Source organism: Carcharodon carcharias, chromosome 2 (assembly GCF_017639515.1).
Source record: "Carcharodon carcharias isolate sCarCar2 chromosome 2, sCarCar2.pri, whole genome shotgun sequence".
NCBI lineage: Eukaryota > Metazoa > Chordata > Chondrichthyes > Lamniformes > Lamnidae > Carcharodon > Carcharodon carcharias.
In genome coordinates this window covers 211,762,136-211,780,655 of record NC_054468.1, presented here as the reverse complement: position 1 = coordinate 211,780,655, position 18,520 = coordinate 211,762,136, and the positions used below count along the sequence as shown (strand labels likewise).

General features: G+C 42.1%; 1 protein-coding gene across 1 annotated transcript in view; it reads left to right on the top strand.

The window, feature by feature from the left end:
* Positions 1 to 18,520, top strand: part of fmn2b (formin 2b) — a 401,079-nt gene that overhangs the window by 49,381 nt on the left and 333,178 nt on the right. The window contains exon 3 of the mRNA XM_041207507.1: positions 2,824 to 2,968. Coding sequence (XP_041063441.1) covers positions 2,824 to 2,968 — 145 coding nt within the window. The remainder of the gene's footprint in view (positions 1 to 2,823; positions 2,969 to 18,520) is intronic.

Sequence of the window (18,520 nt, the reverse complement as noted above, 5' to 3'; positions counted from 1 at the left end):
TAGACCAGTTGATCTTTGTGTATAGTCTCCTCTTGAACATTTTTCCTCTGTCTGTTCATGTTACAGAATATTGGTTATGCCTCACTGCCCCAATTTGTGTAATGCTTGTGCAGGAAAAACACCTGTAACATGGAATGGTGCAAATTACAGATGGGGGATCTTCTATACCAGTCTTCACTATGAAGAAACAGATGATAAAAAGTGCAAAGATAAAAACAAAAAAAACTGCGGATGCTGGAAATCCAAAACAAAAACAGAATTAGCTGGAAAAACTCAGCAGGTCTGGCAGCATCGGCGGAGAAGAAAAGAGTTGACGTTTCGAGTCCTCATGACCCTTCGACAGAAACGTCAACTCTTTTCTTCTCCGTCGATGCTGCCAGACCTGCTGAGTTTTTCCAGGTAATTCTGTTTTTGTTTTGTGATAAAAAGTGCAACTCTGTTTTCAACAGCATACTAAGTTATAACTACTGCTGAATAACTTCTCTGACCCTTGAAACTTGACATTGCACAAATATTAAATCTTTCTGCATTGATTTCATAGCTTTAAAATATCAAATATTTAAAGTAATTCTCCTAAATATTATTTCATTCTCTAAACTTTATGAAAAGTGAAGGCTGATCGGTACTTTTAATTTCCTGATTTGCTGCCTGTGAGAATACTTCAATGTGATTAGTTTTTGACCTTGATTAAGATTGTTGCTGAATACCTCTGCACTTGGCGCCAGATTCAAATTGACATCGGGAAAGGTGAAATCGCACCATGGAGATCGTTAGATCTTTGTGGAAAGCTATCCTTGTTGATGACCACAAAACCTAGGCCCATGCATTTCCAAAAGATGTTGCGAATCAACAAATCAGTCAACCAGTTCTTTGAAAGTTCCCACCTGTGTTAAATAAAGTTTGTTTTCTTGGCACACAATGCGGCTGTTCCTTTGATGACACTTGTACTGCAGTATATCCCAATGCTTGTACTGTGCCGCTTCGAGCAGGTTAACATTGTGCACTAACAGGATATGTTGTTTGTAGAGCAGGCCTGAATTTTCAGCTGGTTGGATTATAGCATGAAATATAAAAGTGAGAATGTTGATGTTCCAGCCGCATTACTGAGCCAGGCACTGCATCCTGATCAAGTTTATGTAAATTGATTTTTCTAACTGGTCTGCTGCTGGCTTTGACCAGTAAGCATTCAACTTGCAATAACCCTGCAGCACCCTTGAATGCACGTGTCTTGAACAAATGAACAGTTTAAACCTGGATAGTTTTACGGCAAAGGTTGATGCTGGTTTTAACATAAGGATAATCATTTCAGGATTCAGGAGAGGGTTGGCATGTCGGTGCAATCTGGCTGTTTAATGATTTAGTGCAGCCTTGCTCCTTGTCTTCCTAATACGGATCAGTTACATTGGAAGTTGATCTCTCCAGTCTGTATGCACAACATTTCCGAGTCCTGCAGATACCGTAGACGTGGCACAGGGAGCCTTGTGATGCAGTAAGATGTGAGGGAAATCTTCTGGTAATGGAGTGTAAAGAAATATAAAGGTTAATGACGATGCCTTTAAACCTTCAAAGGACTATTCTGCTACCGTTGAACTATGGAAACATGAGACAGCAGAATATTTGATCATGGATAATAAAAGTTGAAGGATGTGCGGTGAAACTCTGCAAGCCCAGACAAAATTGTGGATGTTTGTTCGTGATAAAGGAGCCGTGTGATAAAATGCTAGGCCAGACTGAACTGTCCCCCTTTGAGACGGCAAACAACAGCCTGGACTTGGCTAGTGTCCTGAACAATACATTGGAAACAACAGAAAATGCTGTTTCGACATCTTGCTTAGCTGAGCAAAAGAATAAAGCCTCTTCAAAAGCTACTGAATTTCAGTGGGAGGCTAGACAAGCTGAAGTAACTGCATTGCAACACTTAGTCTCTACACAGTGGTTAAAAGAGCTGGCACTGGGACTGAACAACAATGAAGGTGACACTTGTGATGGAATAGATGGGGTGATGGTGGGCAGTCATGGAAATGAAAATGCTTTAATTATGAAAAACAGCAAGACAAAGGGGGAACGAATGGGCCAGCCACCACCCAGTTTGAACTGCAGAAACAGCACTGGTGGTATTTTTGGCTCTGCATCAATCAATCGATGTGATCAAGTTGTATCTGAAGCCGGAGTGGAAATTGTTGATGTGGCGCCCGTAAGGAATGAGTTTCTTGATAACTGTACTAATAACAATTGGTCCCATACCATCTCCACTTTCACTGGTTCAGAAGGCAAGGTGCCAGATATTTTCACAAGCTTGCTGGTAGTGAGGAAGGACGCCAAAGGGGGAGACAGAGGGACTTTTTGCAAAATGAAAGCAGCAGATGCTGATCTGGCTTTACTGAGGTTGAAGAAAACAGTCCAAAGAAAACTTGGTGAAGTTGTAAGCATCCACGGTGATCTACAGACCAAGGAAAGACCAGTGTCAGGTGGCAGTTTTGGGCAGGTAAAATTTTAAAATCTGTCATGCTATCACTTTTAATACTGCACAGGAAATAATCCCAAAAGACAGGAATCCAGCTTGCATTTTAACCTTTGTATGGGGGTGCAGTAACGAAAATGCTTCATTTATAGACTAGTATTGTTGGAAGCAAGAGCCTTCCTTGTATAATTTGAATAAAAAAAAATCTCAAACTGTGGCTTTCCCATTTACACTTTTGGAAACACTTTGTAAGAAGCAGTGCCTGTTTTCTAATCCATTGAAAGGTGAGCTGTTTTGCCCCATCAGACTTCTCTGAAAGTTAATACTTGCTTTTTTTTGTTGTTTGTTTTTTTTGAATAAAGCAAGACAAGCTGTACACGTGGGCAGCGGTCAGCCAACCAACCCAGTCCCATGACCACGTGGAAGGTCGTATCCCTGGGAGAATTCAGGCTGTGTGGCCACCAGCCAAACCCTGGACAGAAGGAAAGCTGAAGCCTGTGGAATCGGGTGAGCACGTGCAATGGAAGGGCGGTGGGGGAGGGAAACATTTGTAGCTTGCTTTCAAATTTTGTTGGTTGTGATAAGATATTACTTTGCATCATGACTCCCTTCACGCATCAACTTCCCAGTCTGCGCTGTGCTGATTTGAGGCAAGCAAGTGGAGACTTGTTCCCTCGAGAGCGAGCTAAACCATAGTCAGCTCAGCCTCTGATACATCTGTAGTCTAGTGCAGATGCTCACACCCTTTCTACTAAAGTCCAATGGTGTGTTGGATGCAGTTCAACACACAAAAGCATTAACTGATGCAAGCCATTTAGATATAGCACAGGCCTTGCCCCTTGATGCAAGTTAGTCTGATATTGTTATTTAGATATATTATTCATAAAGAGCTAGGAGCTAATTGTTGTGTGAATATACATCCAGGGTGCCAAGATTCTCTTCTGCACTGCAGTTAGGTGCCAGATAACAATGTATCAGCTATCAGCCCACCGGCCGCATAGGCCGTATCAAGAAATACACTCTATGAAGCTCCAGCGTTTTGAGTCTGAAGTGTAATTATTTCTAACTTTATGGGAACCAGAAGACATAGTTGATATCCTCTGGTCAAAATAATTTCAGTAATATGTGTGATTTTTGGCTGTCTCAGCAGATTCCCATCTTGTATATAGTGCAGTCACATTTTGTAAGTAATGTTGAAAGTTATTTTGTTGTTGTAAATCCGAATTGCCCACAGGGGGAGCTCCTTAAAATACAATCCCACTCTTATTCCCCAGAAGAACGTCAAGCAGGTAGACAATTAATTGAAGCTGGACAAAATGAAAAAGCTAAATGCTGCAGATGCTGGAAATCTGGAATTTAAAAACAAGTAATAAGACCGAGTATTTCCAACGTTTCTGCAGGGAGAAAAAGTTAACGTTTCGGGTCTGTGACCTTTCATCAGAGCTCTATTTTAAAAAAAAAAGAATCCTGAAACCCTCTGGTTTTTCTCTCCACGGATGTTGAGTTTTTCTGGAATTTTCTGTTACTTTAATCAAGTCAGCACCATTGATCATGACTCACCCATAGCTAGTATCACTGAAGTCCATCACCATGACGATTGGTGCACGAGGAAAGGATCAAGGCAGTGGGGTAGCTCTGAGATGGAGAAATGCCATTTCAGATTCATGGTCAAATATATTGCAAGTCTAGAACATTAAATTCAAGTCTGAGATTTCTCAAAACTAGCTATTTATTTTAATCCTTTCCATTTGTTATAAACCCAGACCAGACCCCCAAGTTTTTGGTCCATAACCAGATCTTACCAGTGATGTTTTGTCTAAAGTAGACCAAGTTTGAGATTTAAGACACTTGCGAAGAGAATAAGGCCACAAGATTCCACAGGTTTTGGACAAACATAAACTTTACTATACAAGGTCAAAAAGATAAAACAATTTACAATATTTAATTCATGTGCACCTCATATAATTTAACAGGCAAACTGTGGTTGAATACACCACACTGTACAATAAATAGCAAACGAAACCAACATAGCTCCCATGGAATTTTCAGCAACTCTCTCAAATGTCAGTAAACAGTGGGTCAACCAATTTCATTGGAAATTTGTCTTTTTCATGAGGGACTCCAGACTTTTTTTTACTTTTGAAGGTGAAGCCTCTGAATTCCCTCAAAAGTCACTCCAACTTGGACTGCCTCAATGACTGCCCGCATTCCAGGGTTTCAGCCTTGTCTCCTGAAGCTCCATTCCTCAGGATTTCCAAGTCTGTGCTCTAGCCTCTGCTTACCAGTGCAATTTTACCTCTTTAATAGCTGACTAACTTCATTGAGCTGGCACAGCCCCTGGATTTCACCAAGTTCCAATCTCCTCAGCTGCGCCAAGCTATAAAAGGCTCCCAGGGCTTCTTCTGAGCCCTAACCCTTTCGGCATGGAGCCAGTGACCTTCTGCTAAATGCTCAGATCCCCAGGACTTCTCCTGAGCTCTAACTGCACAGAACTATCAATCAGCTCCTGGGACTTTGCCTGAGTCCCGACTACATAGATCCAGTTAATGGCAGCACTTTTGTTGGCTGGAGCCTGCTAACAGCAGCACCTTTTTGGGATGGCCTTTTCCCCTGCTACAGAACATTCACTCCCCCAGTAAACATACAGATAAATTGAAACCCTAGAACTTTCTTAAACTACATCCATCTCCAAGATGACGTAATCTTCCAGGGCTCACAATACTTTTAAATTAATTGTGGCTCTAACCCCCAAACCAAAACAACTCCCTGGGCTGCATTTGTTTGCAAGCAGTGTAGACCCTCAGTCTCCAATTCTTCAGCTAAATAAGCCCACCGCTGTTTTATGATCTTGCCTGCAAGCTGCCAATCCTTTAAATCAACATGACCCAAACCTTTTAAGTGTACAAGTTTTCAAGCTCCTTTCATTTACTTTATCCCTTTTTCCATGTTAACTTTAACCTAACCAAAACTAAAATTACCTCTAACATATTGCTATGAATCATGAACTAGATATTTATAACACATTGCAGCATTTTTGAATGTTGCATTGTGATCTTGTTGCTTATAATCCAGGGAGATCCACCTGGCCCAGATTTGCACCTTTGAGTAGCAGGCCTCAGGAGTTTGAGACCTGAATGCAGGATAACTGCATTACATTCTCCATAGAGACCAGGAATATTTAAAAAATAAATGTGAGCTGAAAGAATGACATGACAAGATTTCATATTCCAAAACTCTTACTGTAGCAAATGACTAAAATCACCACTGGTTAAACGCTAGTTTTCGTAGGCAACTTTGAAATAAAGAGGAACATCCCCCTTTTGTACTTATCATCCCAAAACACACACCACCGAATTAAAGACATTTTAAAGAAACAATCCAGTTTCTCCAACGTTTCCAATGGGTTCCCTATCCTTTTTTTGCCAAGTAGTAACTTAGAGTGACCTTCTCTAGGCATTTTCCTCCATTTCCAGAGAGCCCCTTAAATCCACCACTAGTAGTAAGGCCTGTTCAATGATTCTTTCCCCTTGCTAAGACGAATCTCCCAGAATCCTTAGATGGCTGCAGGATAAGTCTCTTTGGCTAGAGTTCATATCCCTCCCACGTCCAGCTTTGGTAGCTCGTAAAGTTAAGAGCCTCATCTCGGCCGTACACAAAACTGCTGTGTGTCTGTGATATTTATTGATTTGTAGGACAGCATGTAACCTGATCTCAAAAATTGTTTCCTCTGTCCTCTTCCATGTGGCAACACTAAACACATTAACCTTGAATTTTGCTAAAACTGCTGATCAGCTCTTTGTCAAGAATACTGAACTCCAGAAATGAAGTGAGAGTGATTGCCTTTGATATCAAGGCAGCATCTGATTGAGTGTGACATCAAGGACCCCAAGCAAAATTGAAGGCAATGGGGCTCAGGGGGAATACTCTCTACTAGTTGGAGTCATATTCAGCACAAAAGTTGGTTGTGGTTGTTGGAGGCTGATCATCTCAGTTCTGGGACATTACTGCATGATTTCCTTGGGGTAATGTCCTAGGCCCAACCATTTCAGCTGCTTCATCAATGATCTTCCTTCCATCATAAGGGCAGAAATGGGGATGTTCGCTGATGATTGCACAATGCTCAGCACCATTTGTGACTCCTCAGATACTGAAGCAACCGTGTCCAAATGCAGCAAGACCTGGACAATATCCAGGCATGGGCTAAAAAGTGGCAAGTAACATTCGAACTACACAAGTGCCAGGCAATGACCATTTCCAACAAGAGATAATCGAACCTCTTCTTGACAATCAATAGCATTACCATCACTGAATCCCCCACTATCAACATCCTGCAGATTATCATTGACCAGAAACCGATCTGGACCAGCAATATAAATACTGTGGCTACAAAAGCAGGTCAGAGGCTAGGAAACCTGCAGTGAGTAACATTCCTCCTCACTCCCCAAAGCATGTCCACCATGCACAAGTTAGGAGTGTGATGGAATGTTCTCCACTTGCCCGGATGCGTGCAGGTCCAACAATACTCAAGAAACTAGACACCATCCAGGACAAAGCAGTCCCCTAATTGGCACCCCAACCACACACACTCACTCCCTCCACCACCGACGCACAATGGCAGCATTGTGTGCCATCTACAAGATGCACTGCAGGAACTCACCAAGGCTCCTTAGACAGCACCTTCCAAACACACAGCCACTACCCATCTAGAAGGACAAAGGTAGCAGATGCATGGGAACACTACCTGGGAGCTCCCCACATAACCATGAATGAATAAGAAGACCTCAACTCCCTTTCAACCTAGAAGTAAGTGGACGGGTTACAGCCCAAAAGTTTACATCCCTCTACTTTCAACATCTTTCTGGGACTTTGGGAGACTGTCTATTCATTATAAACTCCGATACCGCTGCTATTGCCTTCCACTGTAAATAATTTGCACCTTCTTAGTCTAAGCCTTTCTTTGATCTCTGACAATCAAACCACCCAAGCTTGCTGTCAGGCAGACTAGAAAATGGGTCACATAACCCCTGCACTTACCCTTATTTTAAAGCTACAGTCCCAAAAATAACTTTATAAAACACACAATTGTAACGCTATTGGGGAGCATCTGTGTACCAGTCAGCTTAAAAGAATGTGGGGGAAAAGGTTCTACCTTGAGTGCAGACGTTTTTAATAGTTCCTGTGTCATTCCTAGAACAACAAAAATTAAGCCCATAAGAAGCAAGAGCAGAAGTAAGCCATTTGGCCCATTGAGCCTGCTCCGCCATTCAATGATATTATGGTTGCTATGATGATCCTCAACTCCACTTTCCTGCCTTTTCCCCATAATCCTTGATTCCCTTACTGATTAAAAATCTGTCTATCTCAGTCTTGGATATAATTAACGACCCAACCTCTACAGCCCTCTGCAGTAAAAAGTTCCACCGATTCACTGCCCTCTAAGAGAAGAAATTCCTCCTCATCTCTGTTTTACGTGGGAGCCCCCTTACTCTGAAATTATGTCTCTAGTCCTAGACTCTCCCACAAGAGGAAACAACCTCTCAGCCTCTACCCTGTCAAGCCCCTTAAGAATCCCTCTGTGCTGTAGCTTTCTGCAATCTTTCTTCACTTAAATAATATTCAGCTCCTCTATTCTTCCTTCCAAAATGCATAACCTCACATTTTTCCACATTATATTCCATCTGCCACTTTTTTGCCCACTCACTTAACCTGTCTATATCCCTCTGTAGACTCCTTGTGTCATCCTCACTATTTGCTTCCCACCTATTTTTGTGTCATCCGCAAACTTGGCAATAATACATTCACTTCCCTCATCTGAGTCATTAATATATATTGTAAATAACCCAGCACTGATCCATGTGGCATCCACTAGTTACAGGTTGTCATCCTGAAAATACCCCCCTACCTCAACTATTATTAGTTAGCCAATCTCCTATCCATGCTAATATGCTACTCCCAACACTGTGGGCTCTTATCTTATTAAGTAGCCTTATGTGCGGTACCTTATCAAAGCCTTTTGAAAATCCAAATTTATTACATCTATTGGTTCCCCTTATCTATCCTGCTTGTACCTCCTCAATGTATTCTAATACATTTGTCAGGCATGATTTCCCCTTCATGAACCCATGCTGACTCTGCTTGATTATATTATGTATTTCTAAATGCTCTGCCATTACATCCTTTATAATAGACTCCAACATTTTCCCAATGACAGATGTTAAGCTACCTGTTCTTTATCTCCCTCCCTTTTTGAATAAGGGCGTTACATTGGCAGCTTTCCAATCGTCTGGGACTTTTCCAGAACTTAAGGATTCTTGGAAGATTACTACCAGTGCATCCACCATTTGTGTTGCTGTCTCATTTACTATCCTAGGATGCAACCCATCAGGTCCTGGGAATGTATCTGCCTTTAGTCCCATTCGTTTCCCTAGTACTTTTTCTCTGATGACAGTTACTGAATTTATTTCCTCCCCCTCTCTTACCCCTTGATTGTTTAGTATTTTTGCAATGCTGTTAGTGTCTTCTACTGTGGAGCCTGATGCCAACAAGCCTGTGGACTCCCCTGCCAATTCCTGGTTCCTCATAATTATTTCCCTAGCCTCATTATCTGAGGGGCCTATGTTCACTTTGGCCCCTCTCTTCCTTTTTATATATTTAAAGAAGATTTTACTGTCTGTTTTTATATTACTTGTTAGTTTGCCCTCAAAGTTTATTTTCTTCCTCTTTATTACTTTTTGGTCATCCTTTGTTGGTTTTTTAATGCTCTCCCAATCCTTTGGCTTACCACTAACCTTTATCACGTTGTATGTTTTTTTCCTTCAATTTGATACTATCCTTAACTTCCTTGGTTAACCGTGGTTGGTTTATCCCTTTCTTAGAATCCTCCTTCCTCACTGGGATATATCTTTGTTGTGAACTATTTTCTTAAATGTCTGCCATTGTTCATCAACTGTCTTTTCTGCTAAACTCCTTTCCCAGTCCACTCCATTCAACTCTGCCTTCATTCCTTTGTAGTTATCCTTATCAAGGAGCAGTAGCAAAACGAGTCACTGTAAACTAGAGGGAATACTCTCTGCTGGTTGGAGTCATACTTAGCACAAAGGAAGATGGTTGTGATTGTTGGAGATCAGTCATTTCAGCTAAAGGACATCACTGCAGGAGTTCCTCAGGGTAGTGTCCTAGGCCCAACCATCTTCAGCTGCTTCATCAATGGCTTTCCTTCCATCATAAGGTTAAAAGTGGGGATGTTCACTGATGATTGCACAATGTTCAGCACCACTTGCGGCTCCTCAGATACTGAAGCAGTTCATGTCCGAATGCAGCAAGACCTGGACAATATCCAGGCTTGGGCTGACAAGTGGCAAGTAACATTCACGCCACACAAGTGTCAGGCAATGACCATCTCCAACAAGAGAGAATCCAACCATTGCCCTTTGATGTTCAATGGCATTACTATCATTGAATCCCCAACTATCAACATCCTGGGTGTTACCATTGACCAGAAACTGAACTGGACCAGCTATATAAATGTTGTAGCTACAAGAGCAGGTCAGAAACTAGGAATTGTGTGATGAGTAACTCACATCCTGGCTCCCCAAAGTCTGTCCACCATCTGTAAGGCACAAGGCAGGAGTGTGATGGGATACTCCCCACTTGCCTGGAGGAGTGCAGCTCCCACAACACTGAAGAAGCTGGACACCATCCAGGACAAAGTAGCCTGCTTGATTGGCACCACATCCAGTTCATTCCCTCCATCACCGACGCACAGTAGCGGCAGTGTGTACCATCTACAAGATGCACTGCAGGAATTCACTAAGGCACCTTGGGCAGCACCTTCCAAACCCACGACCACTACCATCTAGAAGGACATGGGCAGCAGATAGATGGGAACACCACCATCTAGAGATTCTCCTCCAAGTAACTCCAAGTTTCCTGACTTGGAAATATATCACTATTCCTTCACTGTCGCTGGGCCAAAATCCTGGAACTCTCTTCCTAAGAGCACTGTGGGTATACCTACGCCAGATGGACTACAGCTCACCACCACCTTCTCAAGGGCAACTAGGGATGGGCAATAAATGCTGGTCCAGCCAGCGAAGCCCACATCCTGTGAATGAAGAAAAAAAAAAAGAACTTTAGCACAGTTGTTTCTGACCCAAGTTTCTCACTCTCAAACTGAATGCTAAATTCAACCATATTATGGTCATGTTTCTGATGAGATGTTTTACATTGAGATCATTTATTAAACCTGCCTAATTACACATTACCAGATCCAAAATAGCCTGATCCCTGGTTGGATCCACAACATGTTGTTCTAGGAACTGTCCTGAATGCATTAGAATTCTTGCTTGTGGATTCCTCTGCCAATTTGATTTTCCCAATCTACATGAAGATTAAAGTCACCCATGATTAATGTACTGCCATTTTTACATCCCCTCTTAATCTCCTGGTTTATTCTCTGTCCTACAGTATAGCTACTGTTAGGGGGCCTATAGACTATTCCCACCAGTGTCATCTTCTCCTTGTTATTTGTTACCTCCACCCATATAGATTCTACATCTTCCGATCCAAGATCATTTCTTGCTATCGTACTTATTCCATCTCGTACTAACAAAGCTATTCTACCACCCTTTTCTTCCTGCCTGTCCTTTCAAAAAGTCACATACCCCTGAATATTTAGTTTCCAGTTTTGATCTCCTTGTAACCATGTCTCCGTAATGGCTGTAAGATCATGCCTATTAACCCCGATTTGTGCCGTTAATTCATTTATTTTGTTCTGAAAACTATGTGCTTTTAAGTAAAGAGCTATTAATGTTGTCTTTTTACCATTTCTCCTCCTTTGTCCCTATTTGCTGCTGTTTTTTTTTAAGTTTGTACACTGTCCCTTCCTATTGCAATCTGGGTATGAATATCTAAATAGCTGCCCTGCAATGCTGCCATATCCTTTTGCTTGTTAGCCTATGTATCCTGTCTCCAGAACCATCCCCCAAATCCACCCTCCCCTCCCCACCAACACTCTCTATTTAGTTTAAAGCCCTCTCTACAGCCCTAGTTATGTGATTCGCCAGGACACTGGTCCCAGCATTGCTCAAGTGAAGCCCGTCCCACCAGAACAGCTCCCTTCTACCCTAGTACTGGTGCCAGTGCCCCATGAACTGAAACTCAATACTCCCACACCAATCTTTGAGCCACGGATTTAACTCCTTGACTTTATTTACCCTATGCCAGTTTGCCCGTGGCTCAGGTAGTGATCCTGAGATTATTGCTTTGGAAATTCTGCTTTTTAATTTAGTTCCTAGCTATTGAAATTCTTTCAGCAAAACTTCTTTCTAACCCTATCAGTGTCATTGGTACCAATGTGGACGATAACAACTGGATCCCTCCCCGGCCTCCCCAAGTTCCTCTCCAGCCCTGAGGAGATGTTCTTAACACTGGCACCAGGCAGACGACACAGCCTTCGGGACTCATGCTCATTGGTGCAGAGAACAGCATCTATCCCCCTAATTATACTGTCCCCTACCACTGCTACATTCCTATTCTCTCCCCCGCCACTTGAATGGCTCCCTGTACCACGGTGTCCTAGTCAGTTTGCGCATCCTTCCTGCAGTTCCCATTCTCATCCACACAACTTGCAAGAACCTTGTAAGCACTGGAGCCTTGGCCCCTGCAACTGTCCTGGAACACTACCTCCTGGGTCCCCATACCTGCCTCATCTGCTGTCACACCCTCCTGTCCCTGATCACAGACCAAATTTGAATTACCTAATCTAAGGGGTGTGACTGCCTCCTGGAGAAAAGTGTCCAGGTAACTTTCCCCCTCCCTGATGTGGCGCTATGTCTGCAGCTCGGACTCCAGTTCCTTAACTCTTTAATGGTCGGTCTCTCTTCTCTCACTGTTAAAGGCTACGCTGCCCTCTTGCACTCTCACTGTAATTATTGCAAGTATTGTTCAGATAACTGTACAGGATACATTCTCTGCCTACAGAAAAATTATAATGGTGGCCAAATGCACTTTAATACCTTTGTGTTACTAACCCAAGAATGTTATTGCTTTGAAGTCAGATAATTAGTTACGTTAGTAATAATCAAGATGAGGTAAACTGCACAGTGGAAGCTTTATTGTGAATTATACACACATGTATCTTTAACCATTGTTATGCATTTCAATGTTGAGAAATAAGGCATTTCATTGCTCTGGAAGGACATTGTATGTCTACTGACCTAGCTTAATTATTTTGGGGGGAGAAATGTCAATTGTGGTAATGTTGGAGACAAACTAAGTGAAGCAGCAGAAGTGAGGGGCTCTCAAATTTTGAAATAGATTTGTAGTTTAGCAGTTGATTCACCAGTCACTTATTTAAAGGTGACCTTAACTTGCAGCATAGTTTACATTTCAATGTTATACCTACACATGGTAGTTGATGGAAAATTTAATGTACTTTTCCAGAGTTTTGTTGGTAAATGAAACTATAATATAAAACTTTAATATAGTTAATAAGGACCTATCAGCAGAAACTCTGGTGTCTTATGACACTTAAGGCAATCTCAGCCCACTTGACACAGAATGCCTTTCCTTCTATCTGTTTCTCAATGTTAGCATGTTCTCTGCTGCAATCGCTAACTCCAGTAGTATGATCCATGGCCTTGCAACCCTCTGTGTAAAAGTAAAACTGCTGCCATATGACCTAAGTCTTGCATTCAACCTCGTTTCTCTCTAACCCGGTCCCACACCCCTGAACCAATAGAGAGTCTGTTTCTACCTACCTGTACTGATGCTCTTTATTTAAAGACAAAACTGCTCAATCAAATTGCCTAGTAGCCTCGCCTGTTTCCAATAGTGTCCTTTGTCTCAGTTAAGCTGCTTTAGTCTATCTTACTAATTTTAGCATTACTTTCATCTTAAAATCTCTCTTCTGTTCTTTGAAATAATGTAGCTGTTTTTATTCACTCTATGCATCCCTGCCTGTAGAGGAAATAAAAGGTAAGTTATTAAAGGAACCCTTGCAAATTATTTGCATTGCACTGTCTTACAGCCCACCTTTTTGGTGGGGGGGAGGGGTGGGTTGAAATATTTTTGAGGGTAACGAACTATCCTCTCTTGACATTTTTATTGACTTGAAAGTAAAAGCTAATAGTGAATTAGCTTTTGCGTAAACAGTGACTCAACAGGAGCATTGTTTGTGAAAATTGAAGACACAAATGATCGAGCTGGGTTGCTGGGATCTTAATTTTGGATCCATGTATTTGGTCCTCTCTTAACCAATATTCCCTTCAAAATGTAGTTGTGGGTGGCCAGTTTTATTTTTGGTTCCCGGTGAATGGTTCCTTTAAATTTATGGTGTTGCCGAGTATGTGCCATAATTATTGCAGGACAAGGCTTGTGTGGTACCTTCCAAACTGCTGTGAAGCTGTGCACTCAAGCAACTTACTGAGACCATTGCTGCTCTGCTAAAAATAATTCCCTGTTTATCCAATTTTTGTCCCCCCTCATAACCATAACCTTTATTCATGATGCTTCTCTCTTAAGCTCTTCTGTACTCTGTCCATGACACCCTTCCTAAGGTTGAGTGCTTGGAATAGGAAATCAAAGTGTTGAGTATCAAAAAAGCACTTCCTCTGCTCTTTTTTCCTTTTTAATACTTTTCACCATTTAGTGTGCATGTTCTCCCCTTATTGTTTCTCTCTCCCTTTATCTCTCTCTCAAAGTTCATTTGGCACCAACTGTCCAGAGTACTAATCCAGAGAGAGTGCAAAGGAGATTTACCTGTTGCCTGGTCTGGAGAGTTTTAGTTATGAGGAGAGGTTGGATAGACTGGGGTTATTTTCTTTGGAGCAGAGGAGATTGAGGGGGGACATGACTGAGGTATATAAAATTATGAGGGGCGTAGATAGGGTAGACAGGAAGGAACTTTGGTGGAGGGATGAATAACTAGGGGGCAAGGTAAGGGGCAGGAGGTTTAGAGGGCATGTGAGGAAGAATTTTTTCACCCATTGGGTGGTGGGAATCTGGAACTCACTGCCTGAGAGGGTGGTTGAGGAAGAAACCCTCATAACATTGAAGAAGTATTTGGATGTGCACTTGTGATGCCATGGCAGACAAGGCTATGGGACCTAGTGCTGGAAAATGGGATTAGAATAGTTAGGTACTTGTTTGACTGATGCAGACTAGATGGATCGAAGGGCCTTTTTGTGTGCTGTAGACCTCTATGACTCTATGTCACTCTAACGGTGCTTGTAGTCCACTTGATATTTAAAGCATTCTCCTTATTTCATCTGCACATTTTGGCATTGTGTCCTTCATGTCTGTACCTAGATTGTATTTTTATGTAAAAACATAAATAGGAGCAGGAGTAGGCCATAAGTCCATCTAGCCTGTTCTGCTATTCACTAGGATCATGGCTGAACTTCAACATGAACTTTTTTCTTACCTTCTCAACAAATCCTTTGAGTCCCACTGTAACAAAAAATCTATCGATCCCAGTCTTGAATATACACTTTGACTGAGCATCCACAGCCCTCAAGGTTAGAGAATTTCTAAGCTTCACAACCATCTGCATGAAAAACTATCATCTGATCTCAGTCCTAAATGGTCAATTCCTTATTCTGAGATTATGACCCCCAACTTCAAGGCTCTCCAGCTAGGAGAACTGCCTCTCAACATCCATACCTTCAGGCTCTCTTAAAAATTATATACATTGCAAAGATATCAAGAGGATATAATGTGTGTGCGCGTTTCAAAAAAAAATCATGTAGTGAAGTTAGAGGGTTGGGAATAATTAAACCAGGATATATAGTCCGAAAATAAACACATTTGATCTAATTTTGTATAGTGTTTTCATGCTTGTTCGTTTCCCCACCCTTGGGCACCAGTTCATGGCCCTTCCCCAACCCTCTTCACTGGGGTCTGTCTGATCCTTGGAAGGTTTGGGCGGGGGGGGGGGGGGGTGGTTGGCGGGGGCGCAGCCTGTACTCCCAGCAGTGGCCACCACTTCTCGTGGCACTACTGGGACTGAGAGCTGCCAGACATCTGATTGGCCAGCAGCTCCCAGAGATGGGCCATCCCGTCAGTTGGGAACAGAACCACCATCAGAACCAATGACTGTAAAATCAGGCTGGGGCTTTCCAGCCATACAGGGGCAGACCTGCCCCACCCCTCAACACCTTTCAGTTGGGGTGCAGGGCCACTGCTTCTACCTAAAATCCTGGCTGTTCTATGTGAATAGGGAGGAGCCCCTACTTATAGCCACTCTGGGGTCCGTGTTTAAATCAATTGCTGAACAAATCTTTTTTTAATGAAGTGTATGATTACCTTCCTTTTATTTATAATTGTGTAAGCTGACCATGATCTACAGTGCTTTGATCCACCCTACAACTTGGTGATTTAGTTTTACACATTTGGCTTTATTGACATAAGTTATATGTTGTAACATGTATGGGGACTCCAAATTCAGCCAGCAGCTGATGACCAGCTTGCAATTTGACTACTTATCTCTAAAACTGGGTGCTTATAGACTGGATATTTGTGTCTTGTTATTTGTTGTCAAAGCGTTGGTCTGTTTTAAAGTAGCTTTACACCCTGTATATAAAGCTCACTCATAGGGCATCCATCAAAAGTAGTGGAAACCTTCCTTTCCTTACCTCATCTCATCATCCTTTCCCAGGCACTTTTTCATTTAACTGGGCTATTGTAACATCTGAGTTTTTCCACCATCTCGCATCATAGAGTCATAAAGTTATACAGCACAGAAACAGGCTCTTCAGCCCACCGTGTCCATGCTGGCCATCAAGCACTTATCTATATTCTAATCCCATTTTCCAGCACTTGGCCTGTAGCCCTTTATGCTGTGGTGTTTCAAGTGCTCATCTAAATACTACTAAAATGTAATATGGGTTTCTGCCTCTACCGCCCCCTCAGGTGGGGTGTTCCAGATTCCAACCACCCTCTGGGTGGAAAAGTTTTTCCTCAAATCCCCTCTAAACCTCCTGCCCCTTACTTAAATCTATGTCCCCGGTTATTGACACCTTCTCTAAGAGGAAAATTTTCTTTCCATCTACCTTATTTATGCCCCTCATAGTTTTGTATACCTCTATCAGGTATACCCTCAACCTTCTCTGCTCCAAGGAAAGCAACCCTAGCCTTATCCAATCTCTCTTCATAGCTGAAATGTTCCAGCCCAGGCAACATCCTGGTGAATCTCCTCTACAGTGCAATCACATCATTCCAATAATGTAGAGACCAGAACTGCACACAGTACTCCAACTGTGGTCTAACTAGCGTTTTATACAGCTCCAACATAATCTCCCTGCTTTTATATTCTATACCACAGCTAATAAAGGCAAGTACCCCATGTGCCTTCTTAACCACCTTATCTAACTGTGCTGCTGCCTTCATGGATCTTTGGACATGTACACCAAGGTCCCTCTGATCCTCTGTACTTCCTAGGGTCCTACCATTCATTGTGCATTCCCGTGCCGTGTTAGTCCTCCCAAAATGCAACACCTCACACTTCTCAGGATTAAATTGCATTTGCCACTGCTCTGCCCATCTTACCAACCAATCTATATCGTCCTGTAATCGAAGGCTTTCCTCCTCACTATTTACGACACCAATTTTCATGTCATCTGGAACTTACTGATCATACGTCCTATATTCACGTCTAAATAATTAATGTACACTACAAACAGCAAGGGTCGCAGCACTGATCCCTGCAGTACACCACTCGTCACAGGCTTCCAATCTCAAAAATAATCTTCAACCATCACCCTCTGCCTCCTGCCACTAAGCCAATTTTGGACCAATTTGCCAAATTGCCCTGGATTCCATGGGCTCTTACCACCTTGACTATTCTCCCATGCGGGACCTTGTCAAAAATCTTACTGAAGGCCATGTAGACTAGATCAACTGCACTGTCCTCATTTACACAGCTAACCAACTCCTCTCACAATTCAATCAAATTTGTTAGATATGATCTCCCCCTGACAAAGCCATGCTGATGGGCTTTCTGTCTCCTTGCCTTGCCTCGCTTAGCATCATTGTATGCAAGTCAAATGTACTACTTGTGTGAGTCAGCAATTTATTTGCTCCAATCTATTTAATACTCGAGGTACAATATCTTTCATAATGGGCAGTCTGAACAAGACTGAACACCTCCCTTCTCCCTAAACATGATCGAAACTCTATGTAACCCTTCCCATTTCCATTTAAATCTCTGATTATTAAACACTTGTATGCTTCTAAACAATGATTCTAATTAAGCCAGACCTTGAAATTTCTGCATTCTCAGACCTTTCCTGCCAAAAGCTCCTACTTTTCTTCAGATTTATTGTTGTCACATTCCATTTCACTCTTTCCTGTTTTTTTAACTAAATTTACTTAGCTCTTTGTCTTTCTGATTCCTTTTCAAGCTTCAATGAACAGTTCAGTCCTTTGTATACCATTCAGCACCTTTTAACCTCTTAGCAATTTTAAGCAACAGTTTCCAGAAACTAATAGTTGCTACTTAATACAAGCATTTTGTCCACTGATCGAAGGACCACAGCCTTCAACCTGTTGGGGTGCACAGTGTATGTGAGCACAGCGAACAGCCAGATGTTTGTGGATTCAAGAATGATATCTGGAATGTGTAGACTTTCATATGTATGGGATTTGATTTTGGTTCAAGTAAATTATTATCCAAATCATTCAAATCTATGTTTATTTTATGCAAAATTACTTACTTCACGAGACCTTGGCTCAAGGGATACTGATGTATAGATAGTACTGAGGTGTACATGGTGGTGAACCCATCATTGGCGTACAGACCTAAGTGACAAAAAGGCATTGTCAAAGCCATTCATGCCACTGTAGCTTGTCACTGACTTGTTTATTTCCTTTCAGTAAAAGATAAAATAAATCTACACCTATTAAACAAGATCATGTCAATTCTCTAAGTCGACCCATTACTAAACAAACTTTGACAAATTGGATTGTAAGGATTGTTTCCTTGTACTTGGATCCACCAGTAAAAGTTGACACACTCAGTTCATGGAATGGGTCATTCACTGAGCCTGGGATAGAAGGGAG